Here is a 26,012-nt window from a genome sequence, read left to right on the forward strand (position 1 = left end):
TTGGTTTTGTTGATCGGAGGGGTAAAGACTTGAACTTCTGTGCAGTGACTGCTGTTTTTACATTGGCGTACAAGCTTCAACCGTCTATCATCTTTGTAGATGAAGTTGACAGTTTTTTGGGACAACGCAGAGCTTCGGAGCATGAAGCTGTTACAAATATGAAAACAGAATTCATGGCTTTATGGGATGGGTTTACGACTGATCGTAAGTAATCACAGCAATTTTCATGGTTTACACAGAGATTGCATTTCAAGTTTCCTAGTTATTGCTAGCCCTGCATGAAGGCATCAGCTATTGTGCTCAGTGAACCGAAACCAAGCATACCTTGGTCTTTTCAAAGTTTTGTTGTTATTTCTAGCCCTGGATGAAGGCATCACCTTTTGAAGCCAAGCATATCTTGGTTTTGTGTTTCAGTCAGCCCAAACATAGATAGCTCAGGCCTATCCAGCATTCACTGAAACAGAATGCACTGCATATTGTGGTAGCTCCCAAGTTGTCTTATGTGTGCTTGTCTGCAGAAAATGCCCGTGTCATGGTTTTGGCTGCAACCAACAGGCCCTGGGAACTGGATGAGGCGATTCTGCGCAGGCTTCCCCGTGCTTTTGAGGTCGGCATGCCTGACTCAAAGCAGAGAGCCAGCATCTTGCAAGTCATACTAAAGGATGAGAATGTTGAGCCTGGCCTTGATTTCGAACGTCTGGCAAGTTTATGTGAAGGCTACAGTGGATCTGATTTAACAGAACTTTGCAAACAGGCTGCATATTTTCCTATCAAGGACTTGTTGGAACAGGAGAAAAATGGGGAGCTTACGTGCCAGGTTAGATCTTTTTCAAGCTTGGTCTGGTTTTCTTTTTCTTCATAACAACTGTTTTCCAAGCAAGGGTTATGCTTATGTAGAATCATATTAGAGATTTGCAAGTTTTTACTAGCAGCTTCTATTGTGGCAGAGCTGCAACAAAGAAGCGGCCATACGCACTCATGCTCAGCACCTAGGCACTGCTTGAAATGTGGTGGCAGAGAATGAAAGTTTGTAGTGAAAGGCTAGATTATTGGAACTTCATTGGCATTGGTACGGAGGGGAACGTTGAGTGAAGCTTAGCCCTGATATCCAAGGTCTAAGGGGAGAGGTGGAGTGGATTGACCTGGAATGAGAGAGAAGAACATGCTATGCTGAAGCAGTAAAATCCAAAGAACTAAAAGAGCCTACTTAATGAAAATTAGAGAGACACAGAGAGAAAGAAAGAAAGTAAGTTATATTAACATCTAGAAAGGCCAAATTGACCCATGAGACCAAAAGATTACATCCATGGAATACATCATCATGGGTACTAAAAATAAAAGAAAGGAACAAGAGCTGAAATGCCAAAGTTGATCGAATCAAGGTAGGACCAATCCGTACCGTACATCTACACAGTACGGGGATCCGTACGTGGGGGGTTTTTTTTTTGGGGGTGGGGTTTTCGTTGTTCGCCTACGACAATCGTTTTTTTTTTGGGGGGTTTCGCATTCTTTTGGGTTTCGCCGATAGTGTTGGACTCCGTATTGCCGCCAGCGATAGCACCTGGACTCCGTACAGCCGCCAGTGCACACCTTCCGGTACAGTCTCTCTCTCTCTCTCTCTCTCTCTCTCCCTCTCTCTCCCCCCCTACTATTGCCACCGCCTTCCCTTTGCTAAACCGGTATAGTCTCTCTCTCTCTCTCTCTCTCTCTCCCCCCGCTACTGTTGCCACCGCCTTCCCGTGTTGTTGGGCTGTCGGCGCCCTTTACCCACCCACCCTTGCTCAGGCCCCCAAGGCAGCAACATAACTCTCTCTCTCTCTCTCTCTCTCACAGAGCCTTAGGCCACCATCTGTGGACCATGCACTTAGCTCTCAGCCCCTCTCTCTCTTCCTCTCCCTCTCCCTCTCCCTCTCACTCTCACTCTCACTCTCACTCTCACTCTCAGCTGAGCTGCCCACTAAATATTATGCATTGCATGATTACTGAATCCTGATTGAAATCGTATGGTATTGTGCATTGAATTTGTCAGAGCAATCATGCTGAAGCGAGAGAACCCATACTAGAAGGAGCACACAAACGTCATTCGCATTGTGACTACTCCAGGGCAGGCAGGTAGTGGCACTCGACAATGGCAATGCAAGTACTGCAATTTCACCCTCACGAGTACAATTACTCGTGTCATCAAGCACCTCACATGCATTGGCACCACCAACAATTGTGCAGGGTGCAAGAGAGTGCCAGAAGCATTGAGAGATCAGTTGATTGTTGAAAATTTCCCTGCAATGGGGGCAGCTGGAAGAGGAAGAGGCACACAAGAGACACAGGATGCGCTTCATGATGCTCTTCTTGGGGACTTGGCCGGTCCATCCACGCAGGTTGATGAATCTCAGCCTGCCTCTTCTGAGCAAGCATCGTCTGCCAGAAAGAGGCCTTCTGTCATGCAAGATGAGAATGAGGGTGATACACATACGGAAAGGCAAACCACCTTGCCTTGTCGTGTGCATGCACAGTCTTGGTTCAAAGAAAGGCAAAAGGTGGCTGAGATGGAGATTGCTCGCACTCTCATAGAGTGCAATATCTCCTTCAATGTTTTGAGGACTAACCAATGGAAGAGGATGGTCAGAGCTATAGCCCAGGTTGGACACACGGAGTCATGGTCAGGGCTTGAGTACAAAAAGATGCGCACCACGATGCTTGATGAGCAAAAGGCCTTGATAGACAAGGCTTTGGTGCCAGCGAAAGCAGGTTGGCAACAATTTGGTTGCACTATCATTTCGGATGGCTGGAGTGACACACGGCGACGACACATCATCAATATTCTTGTCTCTTCATGTCTTGGTACGTATTTCTTACGCGCTGTGGATGCTGGGAAGGCAGGCGAACGCATCACTGCTGAGAGTATCTACGAGCATATTCGCCAGGCAATTGTTGAGGTTGGTCCAGAGAATGTGGTGCAGGTTGTAATAGACAATGCTGCTAATTGCAAGGCAATGGGAGACATGGTGGAGGCGGAGTTTCCTCGCATTGTGTGGACTCCATGTGCAGCCCATTGCCTTGATTTGCTTATGGAGGACATAGGCAAGCTGAGTTGGGTGCAACCCACAGTTTCTGATGCCACGAAGATCACTACATTCTTCAGAAAGAAGCAGCAGGAATTGGCTATCTTTAGGAGCCACAGCAACCTAGATATGGTGCGGCCATCCAAGACAAGATTTGCCTATATGTATTTGGTGCTACATAGGCTTTTCAAATTGAGAGATCCACTATTACGGACAGTTGTGGATCCAAAGTGGAGAGATATGTATCATTCACAGATAGAGCCCACCAAATACATACAGAGACGGATACTGGATGAGACCCTCTGGACGGATGTGCAAACTCTCTTAGTGGCTTTGCAGCCAGTATTTGTACTTCTGCGAGTCACAGACATGGAGGGCTCCACTTTGGGCTTAGTGTACCACCTCTTCATGCAGATGAAGAGTCATATTGCAGCCTGTACGTCCCTCACACAGAATTGGTAAGTAAAATCTTGATTCTTGATGGCCGATTACAGAATCTTGATTCTTGAGTCTTGACTTACTAATTGCTCTACTTCTTTGTTTATTTTACTCTTGCAGCCGAGATGATATATTGGCTATTGTGGATTATCGATGGGGGTATATGAGTCGCCCCATTCATGGAATGGCTGCATTCCTCCATCCTTTCTACAAGACGCCACTTCTCTTTCATGATAGGGAGCTGCTCACCTTACCAGATAGGTACATTAATAGTATGTATGATGTGGAGCAGCAATTGGAGATTGATGCGAAGCTCTGCAGCTGGGTCAACAACTTGGGACCCTCATTTGCTAGAGTTGTTGCTCTTAGACCAGAGGCCACCAAGCTTCCTCTTACTTGGTGGCAAAGCTATGGATCTCAGGTATGTATATCATGTATGTACTATGCCATTTGAACTAGTCTTGTGAAGCTTGTTGGGAATTGCCGAGCTCACATGAATGAAGTACTTTTTTTGAATTGGAGTGCAGGATTGTTCAGCAGGTGCTTGTGAGCGCAACTGGAGCGCTTACTCGCTCATACATACAAAGATACGTAATCGTTTGAGCACCTCTCAACTAGAGAGACTGGTCTATTGTAGGGCCAACATGAAGCTCGTACGAGCTTATCATGCTTTGGGCACCCCAAAACAGGTGTGTTTATCCTATTCATTCTCTTACGGGGATTGGCCTCCCATTGACATAGCTTTTATACTAGTAACTATAGTATACAAAAAGTTGAGTCGTTGACACTCCGTGTTCTCTTTGGTTTTACGTTGAATAGGTGGATCCAACATGTGTCAAGCTGGTCCCAGATCCTACCACCATTGATGAGGCAGAGCAACGGTTGAGAGATGAGCAGGACGAGATTCTTTGCCTCCTGCATAGAGAGCTGGAGAGTGTAGACAGGCGGGTGACGAGATCGAGAGCGCGGGCTTATAAAATTCAGCTACATGAGGGACCTGCAGATGCAGAGAGTTCTGGCCGGAGAGGCTCCTGGAGAGAGAAGCTGCCTATTCAGACTCCTCGAGCACGTGCGAATGAGGCCGTTCGCCTCATTCACACTACCCAGCAGGATGATGCAGAGGCAAGGACAGGGACATCTGAGGCAGGACATCTGAGGCAGCCCACCCACCTGTGCCCATGATGACAGGGCTTGAGTATGATGACGAGGGCAATGTCATCACGGAGGGTTATATGCTTGATTATCGAGGGTCATCATCCTCATCGGATGATGAGTTTTGATTTGGATTACCTTAGTTTTGATTTGGTGTTGTATGGACATGGCACATTTTGTCATTATTCATAGACTCATTTTCAAATTTCATCATTTTTGATGTGAATTGCGAGTTGTCACGACTCACTTGTGACAATGTGACTTGTCTTAAGTAATAAGTATTAAGTATTAAGTACGATTAACTTAAGTATGATTGACGACTTTGTGATTCTAATTTCTCACTTTTGAATTAGTAGGTTTTTGACCTTGTTGTGTCTCTATTTCGAAAGTTTTATAAAATTATATGTCAATGTGGATATGGACTGAAATTTTATGTAGGTGGCTGAAATTTCTGAGATTTTATGTATTTTTATGTAATTTTTACCAATGGTACGTATTTTTACGTACCTTAAAATTTTTTTCATGTACCAAACAACGTACAGTACGTACGGATCCGTACAGTACATAACGTTTGGAACCACCTTGGATCGAATACAAAGAGTGTCAAGCTCTCACATCACCCTAAGATATCTCGCATAGGGTGTTGCATCATGGTACCCAATGTGGTTAAAGCTGAGCCGGCGGGAGAAACTCATGTGGTGGTGGGAAATGATGGCTCTGATCCATAGAAACATGGGACGGGGAACGGGGACGGGGACGGGGACGGGGAACGGGACGGGAACGGGGCAAAAGGCCGTCCCGGGGACGGTGGAAAAAACGGCAATCTGAAAACGATTGTTTTTTTGCAATTTTTTTTAACACACTTGATTTACACTTAGAAACCAAGACATTAAGCACAAAATTGCACCAAAAAGAGGAGAAAATTGAAATGCATAGTCGTATTAGCAAAAAACTATAATGGGGCGCCGATGGCGTGATAAACAAAAGTGAGTGTACAATGATCAATCTAAACAAAAATGCCAAATGGCATAATGAAAGGCCCAAGGAGGGTGTACACTCAAGGCAAAATGACTAAGTGCCAAGATACAAGACTCAAGAGTCAAGAGACTAGGCAAGAGGGTGAAAAGGGTGAAGATCAATCGTGACCTCCTCGGTGAAGTCCTCCATAGGCTGGTCCTCAAGTGGGAGGGGAGGGGGAGGTGGGGGGGACAATGCCTCGGGCACAACCTCAAGCTCCTCTAAAATCTCGGCCCTCTGCTGATCAGAGAGATGTGGGTCCTGCTGTGCCTTCTCCCATTCGGTGAAAGGATCTGCCTTCTTTGTCAAGCCCTTGCAAAGCATTCGCAAGTTGGCACTGACAAACACCAAATCATTTGCACGCTGTACACCAAGGCGGTTCCTCTTCTTAGAGGCAATGTGGCTATAAACTGACCAGAGTTGCTCTAGGCAACTGCTACTGCAAGCCTGTGAGAGTACGCGCACAGCAAATTCCTGCAACTTTGGAGTTTCCGCACCATAATCCTCCCACCAAAGTGCAGACCCTACCTTGAAGCGGTCCGCCTGTGCATCTGCCAAACCAAAAGCCCCCCGCTTCTCTCTATAAATCTGCAATTGGTCCTTGATTGTGCGGCGATCCTCCTCACTAGTGTAAAGGCGATCCAAGGTTTGTCGAAGGCCTTTGCTCACCTCTTTGTCCTTGTGTTGCCCTTTGCCTTGAAACTCAGGATCAACAATGTAGGCAGCAGCATGGAGGGGAGAGTGGTAGGCTTGCCACCTTTTCAAACATAGGGATTTGACCTGTTTATAGTGAGGCTTGACTTTGAACATTGCTTTTAGCTTCTCTGTCATGCGATCCATTGCCTCATACACTTTGCCAATGCATGGTTGAGTGGAATCCACCACCCTAAGGAGATCAATAATCGGTTGCACCATCTCCACAAGCGCCTTGGCCTCCTCCCACCATGCCGCATCATCCGCCCTTTCCCTGCAAAATTTGCCGACCGTCGTGGAAGCCTCTGAAGTGCGTGCAAACTCATCACTGAGGAAGAGTCCCCTCAATGCCCCGCTACATGTACACAAGCGGCCTAGCATGAGAAAGTTGAATGCAAACCTCGTCTCGGAATACTTAAGAAGAGAGAGGCTTGACTTCTTGGAAAACTCGTGCTGCACCCTGTGATGGTTGAGGACAAAGGTCACTATTTTGTTGGCACCCTCAATGACAGGTGCAACCCAATCCAAGGCCCCTATGTCTTTGATAAGGTTGTTGAGGCAATGGGCCATGCAAAAGCACACGGTGATGCGAGGATAGGTTGCTTGGAGAATTGTCCCCGCCGCCCTATTTGCCGGTTCTCCATCCGCACATATGGCAATGACATTCTCCGCCCCCACCGTCTCTAGTGTTGTTGCCCACTCCGCAGCAAGTATCTCGGCACTCTTCCCTGTCCCGGAAGCATCATGGGAGTCGACAAAGTATGTCTCCCCTCGTGAGTAGGCAACAACTCCATGGATGGAGCGCTTTCTAGTGTCACTCCACCCATCAACGACGAGGGTAACACCATTTTCAGCCCATTGCTCTTTCATGTGGTTGGCCGCCACCTCCACGCTTGCCTTCTCCTTGTCAAGGAGAGAGGTGCGGATGGTCTCCGAAGAGGGGGGAACATAAGAGGGTCCATACTCCGCTATCAATTTGCACATGGCCCGAAAGTATGGAGATCTATCCAAAACACCATATGCAAAACACAAACAAAATTCAGATTTTTACCATCATTTAGTCTTTTAAGTTTTAGTCTTTAAAGTTTAAAGTTTAGAGCATGATATTTGAATTTTGAATAGTACATGAGCATAGTGCCAAGGACTTACCGTGCCGCCCGAAATGCTATGTGGTCATGAAAGAAGAATCGTGCCACCGCCATGTCCACCTCCTCTTTCAATTGAGGGTTCCAATTCTCATCAAGCGTACTTTGGCGTCCCCGGGAAGCGGATGCCTCTCTTGATGAACGAGGTACATGCGGCGTTGATGTCCTCACAAAGGATGTGGGGTCGACGGCCACTTGAGGATTGCGTTTTGCCAACTCGGCCGCCTCATAAACCACAAGCTTTTCAAGGAGCTCCTTCTTCTTCTCGGCCGAAACCTCCTTGCAAAATTGCACTTCGTTGCCGGGCTCATGCAAGAAGTGAGCACGCACTTTGTGGGCACCGCCGGTTCGCTTGTAGCCGCAAAGCTTACATACCCATGGTCTTGAACCACCCCCTTGACCGTATTGTGAGCACTCTACCTCATCCCACCAACTCCATCGATGTACGGCGGGCCTCCTTCTTCGTGATGGAGCGGGTGTTGAAGTAGTGGAGGCGGCGGCGGACCCGGGTTGAGGAGAGGAAGGGGTTTGAGAAGAGGATGCCATAGTGATAGAGACTAGAGTAGAGCTTGAGATGGATGGTAGAGCTTGAGAAAGAGTCAAGATGGAGAATTGGGATGGAGATGTTGGAGAAGGAGAGCTTGGACAATGGAGAGGGTGAGCTTGGAGAGGGAGAGCTTGGATGTTGGAGAAGGAGAGCTTGAAGAGGGTGAGCTTGGAGAGAGAGAGCTTGGATGTTGGAGAAGGAGAGCTTGGAGAGGGAGAGCTTGAGCCTTGAGCCTTGGGTCTTGGAGAGGGAGAGCTTGGAGAGGAGATGGCTTGAGGAGAGCATGGAGGTCTCTTATATAGAAGAAGGGGAGCCATGTGGGAGAGCTTCAGCCATGCGCATCACCAAACGGCTAGGAGAGAGAGCCGTTGAAGCCCCGCCCAACGGTCAAAAACTGCGCAACGGCCAGTTTGACCGTTCCCGTACGGACAGGGAACGCCGTTCCCGGAACGTTCCCGGGACGCGTTCCCGGCGTCCCCGTTGCGCTTCCTGGCTGCCGTCCCCGTTCCTCTGTCCCGCGGGCGTCCCGCCCCCGTCCCAGGCGTTCCCCGTCCCTAGGGTCCGTCCCCCCCGTCCCATGTCACTATGCTCTGATCCCCTATGGTGATGCGAGCGTGGCACCGCCAGCCAGTTCCCTGCGCACCAGCTCCGCCAGCTGCCACCTACGCGCGCCTCCTCCCCCCCGGCTCTTGCCTCCGTTGGGCTGCCGCATGGGCCCTGTCCGCCCTGTCGCATGGTCTCTCAGACTCCCCTAGTTCGCTGCCCGCCCACAGCTCTGGCTCCAGCTCCAGATCTACTTGGGTCCCTTGTGTGTGAAAGAAAACGAGGGAATACACAAATCAGCTCACCAGCATCTTTTTCACAGAGGTACATGCAATTTTTTGGGGCTTTCTTTTTCATACATTTTTTTGTCAAATTCAAGGCATGTGTGTTGCATATTTGGGGATTCTTGTTCGTAAGGGGAGGTTTTCTAAGGTGGAAGCATCCATAAGCACTCTTGTTCTTGTGCACTACTCCCGGAGTCTTGTGTTAGCTCATTTAAGTATACACCCTGTTTTTTGTATATTTTAGTGATTGCACCTTCAATCTCGTCATATTGCGGTGCCTTGTGTGCACTCCTGTAACTCTCTTTTTTCTCGTATTATTCCAAGAGCTCATATCAAGGGGGAGCTTTCCTGTTTCTAGTTCTCTCTCCAACTTTGGGAAATCTCGTACTACTGTGAGGATGTCGCAAAGAGCTGCTTCCATTGAGCTTTCCGGATTTGGTGCATTCATGACAACTAAAGATCGGCTTGATGGTCCCAACTACTCATTATGGAGTTTCATGTTGAAGAATCTCTTAATTGCCAAGGGGCTATGGGATATTGACATGGGGCAAAAGCCTCATCCTGCTACACGAACTCCTGGCACCTCGACATCAAGGGAAACTTAGATTGTGGCACAAGTTGTGTCGGGCATTATAGCACCGTGGATCCACTGAAGACCAAAGACGGTGGGATGTCCGTGATACTCAAGCAATGGCCATGATTGCTTTTTCAGTTAAGCGCTCAATTGTACCTCACATTCGATCTTGCAGCTCTGCAAGGGTTACGTGGGTGGTTGTTGAGACCATGTTCCAGTCCCGTAATGAAGCACGAGTCATGTACGTGATGCGGGAGCTGTACTACTTGACCTTGAACGAAGGTGATTCCATTGCAGATCATCTTACCAAGGTAACAGACCTAAAAGAACAATTGCTGAATATAGATGATGATGTTGATAACAGAAAATTGGTCACCACCATTCTTAACTCCTTACCTGAGTCCTCTTAGAGTTTCCATACTTCTTTGAATCTCTCTATGAGAGGAGAAGGCAGTCCTATATCCTTCTAGGAGTTGGTTGGATTGCTTCTCCATGAGGAGCAGACAAGGAAGAACAGATCCAGGGTGTTAACACATTCATCCCCAGTTTCTACCCATTTCTGGTGTCCATTTGGTCCCCTTTTGTATGGCCCTTGCTTGTGGGCTGGCCACCCCTTTTTACTATTTTTTGGGGATTTTTCCCAACCATGCTGGCATTTTTCCAGTCGGCCATGTCCAACAGCTCCAGTCGGCTTGTTTATGAGCTCCTGTCGGCCAACACTCCCCCACTATAAATAGTGGGTACTGGCCTCTCATTTCTCATTTCAGTCTTGTACATATTTTGCTCCCTCACTTATGAGACTAACAGTGTCTCTTGCTTGGGACTGTTTTGGTTCAGTATATTCAGCATAGTTTGCTCCATATCTCTCTCTCTCTTGCACTCTCTGTTTAGCACATTCTAGTGCCACTCTGCTTCCGCTCTGTGCACTCTTTCATGGTATCATCGCTCCCGGTTTAGCAACCTTTCTGCTGCCCCAGATTCAGCCCTGTTTTCAGCACCTACTCCTTTGTGTTTTCTTGCAGATTCATAGCTTTTGCTGCTGCGTTTTCTGGACAGCACCCTGCTGGTCGCTTTTTCTTCAGATTGGCTTCACCAATTTTGCCATCTGGCTCTTGTTGATCAGTGTTTCATTGCCCACTGGGAGACTGGACTGTAGGTGGACTGCAGGTGGCCTGTTTTCTACAGGACAGCACCTTTTCTCTGCTGCGTTTTCCTCTCCAGTGGCCCTTTCCCTTTGTAGGGGGGGCTTGTGGTCTTGCAGGCTTTGGTGGCACTCTTGGTACCTGTGGAGGACACCTTTTCTTCAGAGATTGTGCGTTTTCTTGAGGAGAGCCCAAGCTACTGTCTTTGTTGTTGCCTTTCCCTCTTGCACCCTCTTACAGCATATTCCTTGGCCCTGTGTGGCTGCCTTTTCTCTCTATATCAAATCCACATTTTTTGCTTCCCTCTTCTGGTGACCTCAAGGTTGGAGGTACAGTCGACAGAAGCTTCTGCGTTTTTTGCTACAGGAGATTCTCGGGTGATGTCCAGCCTCTTAGGGATGCGTTTTGGTGGGAGGAAAGACCCTATATCAGTGTTTTCTGATTTGGACAGTTTTATCTTATGAGGGTTGGTTCTCTTGATTGGATCAATGATGACAACTTCAGATTTGGCTCTCGTACCACTCTCTTGTTATTTCCTTGATGAGGTAGACAAGTTGGATGGTGGTAACTTTCAGTCATGGAAGTTGCAGGTTACTTCTATTCTCAGGGAGTATGGTCTGATGGAGTTTCTCTCGTACAAGAATTGGTGCTTGCCGGACCTTGCCTCTGCGGAGAATGTGGTTGGTGGAGGAAGACTGACGGACAGATCTATGGCTTTCTTCTCCTAAATTGTCAGGATTCGGTTCTTCGACACTTCATCTATGCTCCTGATGATGCTTCTACCTTCTCTGTGTGGCAGTTGCTTTGTGACCTGTATGGTGATGCCAGTGATCGGCAGATGCTTTCTGCTTCTGGGTGTTGTGCAGCCAGTGATTTTGTGGATACTTCTTTTGGAGATGTTTCTGCAGCGAAGGATATTGGGCCAGTTTTGCTCATTGCAGTTTGTTTCTCCTGTTGCCCTGCCTTCAGTTTTTGTGCATACTTCTCCTTGCCAGGATGATATCTCTGGTAATGTTTTTGAGGAAGATAGTGGGCTATCTTTGCTCATAGCTTCGGAGGGGTATTTTTCTCCTATTGCTTCGTCTCCGATTCTTTCTTCGTCAACCAGTGATCAGGATGTGTTGCTGGTCCCTTTGCCTTCTATTGAGGAGCCTGCTTCTACGTTGTGTTATGCTATTGAGGAGGCTACTACTACTTCAGTTACCACTACAGTGAATGTTCCTACTTCCCTTACTCTGTGTGAGGATTTTGGATTGTGGTCAGGTGTGTTCGTGACCGTGCCTGGGGCACAGTGGTACTTCCAAGGATTGAAGGATTGGGATTTGGATTTGGTTGGGCCTGTGGAGTCCCGACATCAGTTTTCAGAGGGGGCAGTTGAGTTCTTACATCTGGCGATGCCGACCTTTGAGAAGGGTGCTATTATACAGCATTTGGCTACTCTTGGTACAGAGTTGGAGGAGATGGACTCTATTTCTTTTGAGGGTATTATCTTCTTGGAGCTACAGGCTTCTAGGGATTCTTGTGACACTGTGTTTATATTTGGGTTTGGCACCGATATTTGGAGCAGCACGATGCAACCTTCATGGTTGATTTCTTCTAGAAGAACAGTGTACGTGGCAGCTTGTTCTGTTACTTTTGTAGCTGAGTTGCTGTGGAGATTGCTTGTGGAGCTTTCCTGGTACGTGTTGTTGTTGCTTTCTTTTGTCTTTGACAGAGGACACCTTCTTCGGCTTCTTGGAGATATGTTCAGCATCTGGTGCTGAGAGGGGGTGTTAACACATTCATCCCCAGTTTCTGTGAAACCGGCCTCTGATAGAAAACCAGAGTGCGGTAAGAGCTAACACCCGTCCACTTGTAGTCTAGATGATAAACAAAACACAGATTGGGACTAGAGTGTCCAAATCTGAAAACACAACGACACCTGTTGGCCCCAAAGCTTGGCGCCCCTTGCGGTATTTCTTTATTCCCTTAAAATAATATGTATGGCTGAGTACAACACAAAAACCAGCCAAGAGTTTACACCTGTAGTCCAATCTGACTGCCCACAAATCCTTCTCAGCACAGAGGATCTATGCACACAGATCTGTGTCTTCAAGCAACACACTGTGCCTCCCTCTGATCAGCCAAGTTTACAAAGCAGGCCAGCCATGGGCATACATCTGGCATAACTCATAAGCATGATACATCTTCTCAGCTCAACATACATATGCTGTTCAATCCCTGTCTTAATCTCTTGTCAATCTGCCAAACTCCTCCTCTCACAAGGAGCCAGATAACACATACCTGTAGCAGACATCAAGCAATAGAAAGAGAGATAGATGAACAGAGTCAAGGCTTACCAAGTTCAGCTCGTGAAACAACTCTGGAGGAAGCAACAGCACTAATCTGTGCCTGCAGGCACTTGAATCCACAATCCTGCTTCACACATGTGCTTGCACTTGCCTGTATCCTCCTCTTGATGCTCACTCCTATGCTGTCCTTGAAAGTACAGATCTGAAAATCAGCACTGTACTTGATTGTACCGCCTCGGGATGCGTGCCAGGCGTTGTACTTGCATAAACAACCTGCTGTCCACTTCTGTACCTGCCTGAATCAGCCTGCACAGGTCTGTCCAGCACCAGTAAAGCGCCGTCTGCACCTGTACTTGCTGTACCTGACTGCCCGTACACTGTACGGCAGTCGTACAGTAGGGTTTGGGCTGGAAAACAGGCTGTACAGCCTGTACAGAGCTTCTGCGCAGAGTTTCCAGCAGCAGCTCTGTGCGCCGCCAGCAGCAGAGGAGAAAGAGAGAGAGAGAGAGAGAGTCCAGTACTGGCCGTACAGTGCTGTACGGCTGGTTCCTTCAGAAAAACAGCAGCAATCTGCAGCAAAAACAGCCGCCTGCTCTCTTCTCTTGCTTTTCCACGATTGAACCTCATGCGCATGAAAGGAGCTCCACTTTTGCTACACGACTCCCCAAAAAGGGAGGAGAGAGAGTGAAGAGAGAGAAAACTCCTTTCCAAGTTAATCCCTAGGGCCCCAACTTAATAAGTTCCTAGGGCCACTAAGGCCTAGGGGCAAAACTTCAATAAACATTAAAAGTTAATGTTTTAATGTTCCCCCTTCACACCTAGGGATGTCCACACATCTTAAACACTGTCCGGGCACCCCCCATGTGAATCATAAAATATTCTGACTCTGCAACCACCATGCCCACACTTGTCCTGCTCCATTTTCACAGGGCCATGACATACCCCCCTCTTGAAAGATGGCAAGCGTCCTCGATTGCATTCTGGTGATGCATCAAAATATCTAAAGTGAAATATACAATATGGCAAGATCAGCGTCCCAATCTCTCTGAGCCATATACATGTATCAACATTCACTGCAAACCAATGGCATAGTAATAGTCCAAGTTGTATACCACTGTGAACCATACATATCCACAAAAATCTCCATGTGACTAGTACACATATATCATAGAAGTCCCATAAACAGATGTACTGTCAGCCTCAGTACCTTCGGATGAGATAAAATCTGCACCAAGCGACCTCTAGATGTCATCTGAGCCTGTCTGTATCAAGGGAGTGGAGGTGCTACCCCCCTCGTGAGCATCAGGTAATGCTCCAGACCCATGCTCTGCTGAACCTGAATGAGCCACAATAAGAGTCGGCTCTAACTCAAAGGCATCGAGATAAAGCCGCAAAACCTGAGGTGAATCTGTTAAGTCACCTTCCTCCATCCACTTCGCATCCATCGGTGAATAGTTCTTGAACTTCACAAGATAGCGACGGGAAAGTTTACCTCGTACCTTCCTTTCTTTATGTGCCAGTATCTGCTCTGGAATCAGAACCTCATCAAGTTCCTCAACTTCCGGCTGAGCCTCATCTGATACATCCTCAGGCACATCCCCACGGAAAGGTCTAAGAAGACTCACGTGAAAAGCATTGTGAATCCTCCAGTGATCTGGTAACTTCAAACGATAGGTTACCTCACCAATCTTTTCCAAAATCTGAAAAGGCCCATAATATCGCATACTCAACTTAGGGAATAAGCGCTCTTTACCCTTCATCTTCTTGAGTCTAGCCTTTTCAAAACGCAAAAGAACCCAATCACCCAATGCAAACTGTAAATCACGTCTGTGACGGTCTGCGGCTTTCTTTTGCTTCTGCTGAGTTTTCTGGAGGGCCAACTTAACTCTCCGATAAGCTTCATCCAAGCTCTCCACATACTGATCAGCCTCAAAGATCTTATCCTTTGTATGCAAAATGGGTGGTACCTTCTTCCCTCCTTCTACAATCTCAAAAGGCGCCTTGCCTGTCGAGCTATGTACAGTGTTGTTATATGCAAACTCCACCAAAGGAAGATACTTTTCCCATTGTTGCTTGTGCTCTGACACATAACACTTGAGAAGATCCAACACTGTAGAGTTAGCCTCTTCTGACTGACCATCTGTCTGTGGATGAAATGACGATGAAAACTTGAGAGTTGTACCCATGTTGTCAAACAACCCTCTCCAAAACAAACTCGTCATCCGTGGATCACGGTCACTAATGATAGACGTAGGCAAGCCATGATACTTGAAGATGTTCGCCATGAACAACTTCACCATATGATCCACTTTAATTGTCTTCCTCACGGGAATGAAATGAGCCTGTTTACTGAACCTGCATATGATAGTCCAGATGCCATCATTTCCCGTTTGAGTCCGTGGAAGATCAAATATAAAATCCATGGCAATGCTCTCCCAAGGTCTATCCGGAATAGGTAAAGGCTATAATAACCCTGGTGTCTTCTGACGGTCAAACTTTACCTTCTGACATACGATGCATTGCCTCACAAAGGCATCAACATTTCTTCGCAAGGTTGGCCAATAAAAGAAAGTCTCCACTGCTTTGACCGTGGCGTCAATATCTCTATGACCTGCATACGGTGGAGCATGACTTTCAATCATAACCTTGAGTCGCAATGGCCTGGTAACACACAGTCTGCCATGCATCAATATAAACCCATCTCTGAGAGTGTAATGCTCATGCCGCTGACCCTCAGACATCTGATCATACAACTTTTCAAAATCCTCATCATGGGCATACTGCTCTTTCATTTCATCAAGCTCATGATGATAAGCAAGTGAAACTGCAGAGACCTGTGGCTTGCGTGACAAAGCATCTGCCACTACATTCTTTTTGCCTTCCACATGCACAATCTGGAAGTGAAACATTGACAAAAAGTTTGCCCAATGCATATGCTTCTCTGAAAGCTTAGTCTGCGTGAGGAAATATCGCAAAGTCTGATGATCTGTCTGCACAGTGAAATCAGCCCCAAGCAAGTAGTGTTTCCATGTAGAAAGAGCGTGAATTACAGCCAACATCTCTTTCTCATACACCTGCAAATGCTTCTCGGCATCTTGCAAAACTCTACTCTCATAGGCTATCACATGTCCCTCTTGCATGAGAACTGCACCAATGCTACTTCCACATGCATCACACTGGACAACAAAAGCCTTTCGAAGGTCCGGTAACACCAATACTGGGTCCGAAGTAAGCTTTTCTTTGAGCTTTTTGAATGCTGTAATTTCCCGATCAGCCCATCTAAACGGAGTTGCTTTCTTCGTCAAAGCATGAAGAGGCGAAGCAATTTCAGCAAAGTGCCGTATGTAACGCCTGTAATAGGAACACAATCCTAGAAAGCTGCGTACATCATGCACGGTCCTCAAAGCTGGCCAATTAAGTATTGCTTCTACCTTGGCTGGATCCATACGGACTCCATGACCAGACACAATATGCCCCAAGAAATGTATCTCCTGCAAGAAAAACTCACTCTTCTTGCCATTAACCACCAACCTATGGTTTCTGAGTTCTGCAAACACAATGGCCAAATGCCTTCTATGCTCTTCCTCAGTTTGTGAATGCACAATCATATCATCAAAGAACGTGCCCACAAACTCTCTATGAGGTCTGAAAATCCTGTCCATCATTCTGTTAAATGTGGCAGGCGCATTTGTCAAACCAAAGGGCATAACCAAGAACTCATACAACCCAAACGTGGTTCGGAATGCTGTCTTATGCACATCCTCGGGTCTAATGCGTATCTGATGATACCCGCTTTTCAAGTCAATACGACTAAAAACTGTGGAGCCCTGTAAGCGGTCCAAGATGTCATCGATCCTCGGTATGGGGAATCGATTCTTGATGGTATTCTTATTCAGCGCCCTGTAATCAATACACATGCGCCAAGAACCATCCTTCTTCTGCACTAAGAGCACAGGTGAGCAAAAGGGTGATGAGCTAGGCTGTATCAACCCCTTATTCAATAGCTCCTGCACCTGACTCATAATCTCGTCCTGTTGGGCTGCACTAACACGATACGGCGGTCTATTCGGTGGAGTACTACCAGGAATCAGATCTATAGCATGATCTTCTGGCCTCTCAGGAGGTAATTCTCCTGGCAATGACTCGGAAAAACAGTCTTGAAACCCACTTAAGAAATCAGCCCTGTCCTTATCTAACATCGACAAATTAGACTTAGACTCATCATCCTGTGCATCCTTTACATAAATCAAGTACGCGGAAAGATGCTTTTTCATTACTGATGAAATCGCCGAAGCGGATACAATAGGAACAGATTCCCCTTTGAGTTTTACATCCAATACATGCTCTTTCCCTCTATGAGTCAGAGTAATTTTTCTATTGAAAGTATCCACCACCGCATGTACCCTGTGGCACCATGGCATCCCCAACAAAACATCACAGCCATCCAAAGGCATGATGAAGAACTCCTCGCTGTCCACATAACCCTGCAAATGAAGCCGAAGCTTCCCAATGATAGGAGTAACGGGTTCTGCATACCCTGGACAAGCCATATTTGCCTCATGTAACGGCCCCATCTCCTCTGCGCGAATCCCCAATCGGCCAGCCAAATCTGGTGAAATGAAGTTGGCTCTAGCACCTGTGTCAAAGAAGATCAAAGCATTCTGATCTCTCACTTTGCCCCATGCCCTGCACAACTCTGTAGCTTCACCACCTAGCTGCTCACCCACAAGATCAGGAACTAAGCCTGCAGAAGGCTTTGGTTTCTTTGGCTTGGGCTCTCCTTTATTGTCAGGGTCCTTCTTGGACGTTCTCTTGGGACAATTGAATGACATATGCCCCTCTTCAGTACAGTAAAAACACTTTTGAGCATCTCTCAAAGCCTGTCTTTCCTCAGAAGTCCTCTTGGGCATTGGCAACTTCTTATACTTTGTCTCTGAAGACCCTTTAGTATCACGAGAAGCATGCCCAAATTTTTCAGCTTTCTTGCCCAATTTCTTACTGCCTTTAAATCCAGATGAACCACCTGTGAGTAACGCATTGGCTGTCATAGCATTTTCAATCATCTGTGACATGTTCGTTACTCTTGTCTTTATACAGTAATCGCGTACCTCCTTGGGCAGCCCACAACAATACTTCTCTACCTGCTCAGATAATGGCACGGCACGATAAGAAGTCACTGGGAGTAGAGCTTCCCAAAACTTCTTATTATAATCCTCCAAACTATCACACTTTGAAGCATCCAGCTTGTGCCATGCTGTCATAACATCCACCTCAAATGTCGATGTGAGCCAAACGGAAGAGAAAACCTGTTTGAATTGGACCCATGTGGTGGGTGCTATGCCCTGCAAAAGAAGAGTAGACCACCACTGCAAAGCATTGCCCTTGAGAAAAGTGGCAGCTTTCCTCACCTTCGAGGACTCTGTGTAATTCCCACCAGAAAAAGCAGCATCAAACTGCTGTAAAAAGGTAAGTGCTTTAAGTTTATCCTTGGCCCCACTGAATGTGTCAAACTTCACTGCAGCTCCCCCTTCCTTGTAATCCTTCGCCTTTCCCATAGGCGTTAGATTATCATATGGAAGTGGTTTCGTGAGATTGCTGCCCCCAACATTCATACCCATCATTGGGTCAACATTTCCCATTCCAACACCAGGCATACCATACATCCCAGCCATGTTTCCATACATTCCATGCTGCATACCTGGCTGCATGCCACCAAACATATTGCCTTGCATCCCAGGTTGCATGCTTCCAAACACATTTCCTTGCATACCGGACTGCATACCACCATACATATTCCCTTGCATGCCAGGCTGAAAATTGGCTCCAAAAGGCCCATACATACCCATGCCTCCCTGAGGATAACCCCCAGTCATGGATTGAAACACTGAGCCACCACCAAAGTACCCTGGATGCATGTTCTGCTGAGGAATAGGTGGCTGTCCATAAAAGGAACTCTGTGGGTTAGCACCAAAAGCATGCTGCATGTTCGGAAACTGTGCAGGAGATGGATCCTGTGGAGTGGTACCACTATGACCTTGAGAAAGATTCTTCGAACGAACCTTCTTCTTCTTTTTCTGGGGCTCTGTATGGGGCTCTGAGCGAGATCTCAAAAATTCAGCAAATCTCTCACTCTGTGTGAGCTGCATAAAAGTATCCATAACACTAGCCAAGCGATCTTTGAACCGAGCATCATCATCCTCTTTACCATGCACATCTTCTGGCTGTGTTACATCCTCATAAGGCTCAACATCTGCAGCCTGTTCTCCTGCAAAAATATCCTCAGATACATCTCTCTCAGGAGAAGTCTCTTGCTCTTCTTCTTCATGATAGAAGTACTCTTCTTCTGTATCAGACATGATTGCTGAATTTTCAGCGATGGCTTTCTCCAAAACAACCACGAGCTCACCCCCTTCAGAAAGTTGATGATTGGTCCCGGCGACGGAACCTTGAAACCGGCCTCTGATAGAAAACCAGAGTGCGGTAAGAGCTAACACCCGTCCACTTGTAGTCTAGATGATAAACAAAACACAGATTGGGACTAGAGTGTCCAAATCTGAAAACACAACGACACCTGTTGGCCCCAAAGCTTGGCGCCCCTTGCGGTATTTCTTTATTCCATTAAAATAATATGTATGGCTGAGTACAACACAAAAACCAGCCAAGAGTTTACACCTGTAGTCCAATCTGACTGCCCACAAATCCTTCTCAGCACAGAGGATCTATGCACACAGATCTGTGTCTTCAAGCAACACACTGTGCCTCCCTCTGATCAGCCAAGTTTACAAAGCAGGCCAGCCATGGGCATACATCTGGCATAACTCATAAGCATGATACATCTTCTCAGCTCAACATACATATGCTGTTCAATCCCTATCTTAATCTCTTGTCAATCTGCCAAACTCCTCCTCTCACAAGGAGCCAGATAACACATACCTGTAGCAGACATCAAGCAATAGAAAGAGAGATAGATGAACAGAGTCAAGGCTTACCAAGTTCAGCTCGTGAAACAACTCTGGAGGAAGCAACAGCACTAATCTGTGCCTGCAGGCACTTGAATCCACAATCCTGCTTCACACATGTGCTTGCACTTGCCTGTATCCTCCTCTTGATGCTCACTCCTATGCTGTCCTTGAAAGTACAGATCTGAAAATCAGCACTGTACTTGATTGTACCGCCTCGGGATGCGTGCCAGGCGTTGTACTTGCATAAACAACCTGCTGTCCACTTCTGTACCTGCCTGAATCAGCCTGCACAGGTCTGTCCAGCACCAGTAAAGCGCCGTCTGCACCTGTACTTGCTGTACCTGACTGCCCGTACACTGTACGGCAGTCGTACAGTAGGGTTTGGGCTGGAAAACAGGCTGTACAGCCTGTACAGAGCTTCTGCGCAGAGTTTCCAGCAGCAGCTCTGTGCGCCGCCAGCAGCAGAGGAGAAAGAGAGAGAGAGAGAGAGAGAGTCCAGTACTGGCCGTACAGTGCTGTACGGCTGGTTCCTTCAGAAAAACAGCAGCAATCTGCAGCAAAAACAGCCGCCTGCTCTCTTCTCTTGCTTTTCCACGATTGAACCTCATGCGCATGAAAGGAGCTCCACTTTTGCTACACGACTCCCCAAAAAGGGAGGAGAGAGAGTGAAGAGAGAGAAAACTCCTTTCCAAGTTAATCCCTAGGGCCCCAACTTAATAAGTTCCTAGGGCCACTAAGGCCTAGGGGCAAAACTTCAATAAACATTAAAAGTTAATGTTTTAATGTTCCCCCTTCACACCTAGGGATGTCCACACATCTTAAACACTGTCCGGGCACCCCCCATGTGAATCATAAAATATTCTGACCCTGCAACCACCATGCCCACACTTGTCCTGCTCCATTTTCACAGGGCCATGACATTCTGCCCATTTCTGGTGTCCATTTGGTCCCCCTTTTGTATGGCCCTTGCTTGTGGGCTAGCTACCCCTTTTTACTAATTTTCTGGGATTTTTCCCAGCCATTCTGGCATTTTTCTAGTCGGCCATGTCCAATAGCTCCAGTCGGCTTGTTTATGAGCTCCTGTCGGCCAGCACTCCCCCACTATAAATAGTGGGTGCTGGCCTCTCATTTCTCATTTCTCATTTCTCATTTCAGTCTTGTACATATTTTGCTCCCTCACTTATGAGACTAACAGTGTCTCTTGCTTGGGACTATTTTGGTTCAGTATATTCAGCATAGTTTGCTCCACGTTTCTTTCTCTCTTGCACTCTCTGTTCAACACATTCTAGTGCCACTCTGCTTCCGCTCTGTGCACTCTTTCACATGGGCGATGCGAGCAAAGAAGACCAAGCCTACTTCTCTAGGGACAAAGGCAAAGTGGACTCGTCACAAGGAGACACCAAGAAGAAGAAAGGAAAGTGTCCCTACTACCACAAGCCAGTGTACTACATCGAAGAGTATTGAAAGAGGCTTGCAAAGCTGAAAGCTGATGAAGACTTTGCAAATTCCGCTTCTGTCACGTGCATCCCGCACTTGGATGCCACGTAGACATTTCTGTACAGAAGGTGCAGGACCTGGGATGGTGAACTGGTCCCATGTGAGCCCAGTCCGGGATGAGTCAGCCAGGGATCCATCGCAGATGTCCGAGGTCAGGTGTGCATTGTCCTGCACAGGAGTCTAAGGTCAGGTGTGCAATGTCCTGCACATGAAACAGTGCCAGTCCGCGCTGTGAGTCTCCCTCTAGAATGATGTCAGTGGTTCTGTGTATCTGGTATGGTACCGGATGCCAGATCACTGAGTAGACTATGTTTAGGACAAGGGGCCAGCCCATAGGGCTACCCCGGAGCTTAGTATGGGCATGGGAATGGTGTGAAACCATCCCCATGTGGGCCAGGAAGGCCCAGGCTGAACCCACCAGCCATGGAGGGGCTGTAGGACAGCCCTAGGGCACAGATAAGGCAATCTCCAAGAGATTACAACCTTTATATGGTTGTAGGGCATGTATGGGGCAGCCCATACAGGCTGCCCAGCCTAGGGATTGTGGACAAAAGCGGTGTCCAGCCAATCAGAAGCAGGCGCATCACTTTCAGCCTGTTGGGAAAAAGAGGCAGTATTTTTTGAGATTTAATTCAGCATTTATTGCTGAATTTCCACCAGTCGTGGGACATAGCCTGATTTTCAGCTGGCCGACTGCTCCTGAGGAGGAGTATAAATAGTGGAGGCCATAATCCCATCATTCATCTCAGTTTTCACCAAGTGCTCAAGCCAATCAAGGGCCAGTCAAGCCAAGGAGATTGCCAAGCAAAGGGGTGGACTTCTGAAGGTCAAGGGCAGGATTTTCCAGCCAAGAAAAGGTCAAGTTTCTGTATTTGTTTTCAGATTTACATCATTCTAATAAAGCAAATACACCATCCGTGGTGGGGGCCCTACAGAGGGTAATTGGGACCCAATACTGTGTCCTCTCCATCTCCCCCTTCTCTCTCTATTTTCTGCACATCCCCTTTCAGTTTGTGCGTTAATTTCCGTTGCGAAAAGAGTGCTGATTTCTGAGTTTTGAAGTACCGATCCTTCTCCGAAGCTTCCGCATATTACAGCTTCTTCTACCTCCGATGACAAGAAGCAGCAGCTAGAAGATAAAGTAAACCTAGTCCATGATGACTGGGCTTTCTAGCCACATTATCACTATGGGGAGGAATGTTAAATATTAGTAGTGATTAATGTGGGAATAAACAAGTGCTAGGTGGTTGAGTAAACTAGCATTGAATGTAAGCCTTAAATAAAGCGGTTCCAATGTGTGAACAACCACTAGTATGTATAAGTCTCTTGTGTAGGAACAACGTCTTAAAAGGCATATGTGGTGGCATCATACTAAGCATATTTAGTGGAATCATATTTAGCACATGTGGTGGCATCACATCTAGCATATGCTTAGAATATGTAATGAGGTCTCTTCTAAAAAAAGGACCTACTTCTATAATGAATTGATGCTTTCCACTATATCTTGTACTTCCTCAATCCCTTTAATCTTGTGCTGATTATCTTGTTGATTATCATCTCTCTCTCTTCTCACCACTAGTACTCAGTCAATAGGAAAGGTCCGTGCTGTATGGAATGGGAATGGCATATAGGGATTAGGGAACGAGAACGGAAATGCAACATCAACACACACACGCATGTAGTATGTGTATATACATGTGTGTGTATATATATGTGTGTTTATATATGCGTGTGTTATGGCTGAGTTTGCCTTGCATCTCCGGAGGTTTGACAGAAACTCAGTACGAAGGGCTTTGTGTGAATATATGCTCGTGTGTGTGTGGAATGCGCGTGTGAGAGCATATCTTGATATAGACACCCACTATTGGGCATTGATGACGTTAGTGGGGATGTCACAGTATCTAGTCCATACTATGCATAATGGAGTTGATAGTTATATAGTCTTGTGGATTGACTACCATGAGTATATAACATGCATGTTCCTAAAAGGTGAATTTGGGCATGTTCTTGGATTCATATATATATATATATATATATATATATATATATATATGTATATGTATATGTATATGTATATGTATATGTATATGTACACACACACACACATATATATATACACACACAAAGCTATTGATCTTTAGCCACGATTCCATGGATGGTGCGAGAGCGAGTCACTCCAGCCATTAGTGATAAGAGACCATAGTCATAGGGGTCGACGGGCCGGGACGCGAAAACGCCATCCTGAGATGCGAATTCGATCTGAAACGGGTTGGGGATGGCGAGGACGTTCCAACGTTTTTCGTCATTAGGGGACGACAAAATGGAGGAGCCTGTCGGGGACGGGATGCCGCAACGAGTCCTTTTTTTAAATCTTTTCCTGTCGTTTTTTTTTTGTCGTTTACAGTTGTTTTTCGTTTTTTTCGTTTTTTTTTTGGCCGTTTTTTTAATTCCGTTTTTTTAAAAATCCGTTGCTTCTGCTCGTTGTTGGTTGTGCCCGTTGGCGTGGATTGTGGCTTGCCGCCTAGGCCATATATATCGTCGTGGCTTAAGCTCATTCTCTCTCTCTCTCTCTCTCTCTCTCTCTCTCTCTTCGCTCGTTTGTGTGCTCTCCTTCGCCTTCGCCTCCCTCCCGGCTGCCTCCCGCCTTCGCCTCCCTCCCGGCTGCCTCCCGCCTTCCCCTCCTTCACCGTCGCTTCTCTCTGTTCACTGTAGCTTTACACACTCTCTCTCTCTTCACCCGTTGCTTCTCTCTGTTCGCCTGTTTGTGTGCTCTCCTTCGCTTCGCCTCCTTCCCGGCTGCTTCCCGCATTCCCCTCCTTCACCGCCTCCCTCCTCGCTGACCCCTCCTTCGCTTCGCCTGACCCTTCCGCCTCCCGTGTAGCCGCCACTCCCTTCCTGCTCACTGCCCATCGTGCGACTGCTGCACGATTGCTCTGCGCCCCCCAGCTGGTCGACAACTCCCCCTCTCTCTTCGCTTCTCTTTGTTCGCCCGCTTCTCTCTGTTCGCTTCGCTTCTCTCACTCCGCCCCCACATGCTCTTCGCTCAGCTCGCCCCAAAAGGACTCGGCCATCTCTCTCTCTCTCCTCGTAGCCCCCTCCCCCCACTCTCTCTCTCTCTCTCTCTCTCCCCCCCCCACTTGCTTCCCTCTTCCGCCTGCTGCCTATCTTTCTCTCTTCGCAACAGCCCCCTCTGGCCTCTCTCTCTCTCGCTCTGTGGGAAGCGCTGCAGACACGCACAGAGCTCTTCCTATGGCCAAGGGTTAGTTAATTTTTAACCCGAAACCAGCCTTTTTCAGCCCAAGACAAGATGGAGAGGATCGACATTGAAGACCTGATCAAGGCAGCCATCCAACAACACAAGAAAGAGACGGACAATGCAATTAATATGGTCAACCGGAGCCTTCTGACAAAGTCAAGAAGCTTGAAGCGCGGATAGCAGCCCAAGATGCAGAGATCGCAAATCTCAAGAAGGAGATAGAAGAAGCACGTGCTCAACATAAGCTGGAGGAAGGTGAAATTCAGCCCGTCATGATGGAGGAGCTGAACACCATCAAGGCCCAAGTGAGAACACTTCAAGAGGGAGAAGAAAAGAAGGCCCGGGAGACCTCCTCGTGGGTGGAGGTGCTCACGAAGACGCAAAAGCAAGTAGATGAAACAGAGAAATGGATAGAAGTGGTCAAGAAAGGTAAGAACAAGGAGGCCGAAAGCACATCTACCTCGAAGATTATCAACCTAACCATTGAGGAGGAACAAAGAAGAAAGACAAGGGAACTTCATGTGCGGATCACGGGTCTTAAGGACGGTGACAATGTAGAGGAGGACGCCAAAGATTTATACACACACATGGGCATTTTGAGGCCTACACACACGGGGGCTTGGAGAGTGGGCAAGAAAGACAAGAATGGAGGAGAGAGCTCTCATTTTACGCTTTTCCACCTTGGAGGCCAAGAAGGATTTCTTGGCCAAGCGCTCCGCCCTTAAGAAAACGGGCATCTTTTTAGGAGATGACCTCACCTTCGCACAGCTAGCACATAAGAGGGAGTGCATGCCGGAGATTAGGGTAGCCAGAGAAAAAGGGAAGCTAGCATTTTACAGAGGAGGCAGAGTGGTGATACTAGAGAGACGCACCACCTGACGGTGCGAGACGTATGGGACCAGGCTGAGACTTGCAGTATGGAGCTGCAACGGAGCATTGAGATTGGATGTGGGGGCCTTTGAGGACAGCTTCAGAGATAGGGACATCATCTTCTACTCGGAGACACATCAGGCCCCAAACAGCACATTACCGAGAGTGGCGGGATATAGATGGGAGATGACTTGTAGACAGGAGGCCCGTTCGAAGCATGGTGGTCGCAGATTTGGAGGAGTTGCAGTTCTTTTTAGAGAGGAGCTTTAGCCACTCATCCATGTTATGCGCCGTGATGAGAGCGCGAGGTACATGTGGGTCAGAGTGAGGGCAGATGAGGGTAGACCTCTATACATTGCTATATGTTACTTTCCACTCAGCACATCTCATTATGCAGCGCCCAAGGGGCAATCTCCATATATGATTCTAGATGAGGACATATGGGAGTTCTCCAGGGAGGGAGATGTTATCATACTTGGGTACTTTAATGCTCGAACGGCTCAGTACCAGACCTCTTCTTTGACACTTCGGAGGAGATGTTG

At 47.3% G+C, this 26,012-nt stretch overlaps 3 protein-coding genes across 4 annotated transcripts in view; all 3 read left to right on the top strand.

The window, feature by feature from the left end:
* LOC147605243 (uncharacterized) overlaps positions 1-26,012 on the top strand; it is a 60,464-nt gene that overhangs the window by 1,214 nt on the left and 33,238 nt on the right. For both annotated transcript variants that reach the window (XM_086794058.1, XM_086794059.1), the window contains exons 3-4: positions 46-204; positions 519-817. In XM_086794058.1, the coding sequence (XP_086650184.1) occupies positions 46-204; positions 519-817 (458 nt within the window). The remainder of the gene's footprint in view (positions 1-45; positions 205-518; positions 818-26,012) is intronic.
* LOC147605244 (uncharacterized) lies at positions 1,814-3,528 on the top strand. Its single transcript, XM_086794066.1, has one exon. The coding sequence runs from the start codon at positions 2,283-2,285 to the stop codon at positions 3,519-3,521; it is 1,239 nt and encodes a 412-aa protein (XP_086650192.1). The 5' UTR covers positions 1,814-2,282; the 3' UTR covers positions 3,522-3,528.
* On the top strand, positions 3,661-4,679 carry LOC147605245 (uncharacterized). The gene is made up of 3 exons (XM_086793901.1): positions 3,661-3,918; positions 4,025-4,186; positions 4,317-4,679. The coding sequence occupies exons 1-3, from the start codon at positions 3,661-3,663 to the stop codon at positions 4,677-4,679; spliced, it is 783 nt and encodes a 260-aa protein (XP_086650027.1).

Source organism: Cibotium barometz, chromosome 60 (assembly GCF_041138505.1).
Source record: "Cibotium barometz isolate CiBa-2024 chromosome 60, ASM4113850v1, whole genome shotgun sequence".
In the NCBI taxonomy this organism is placed as follows: domain Eukaryota; kingdom Viridiplantae; phylum Streptophyta; class Polypodiopsida; order Cyatheales; family Cibotiaceae; genus Cibotium; species Cibotium barometz.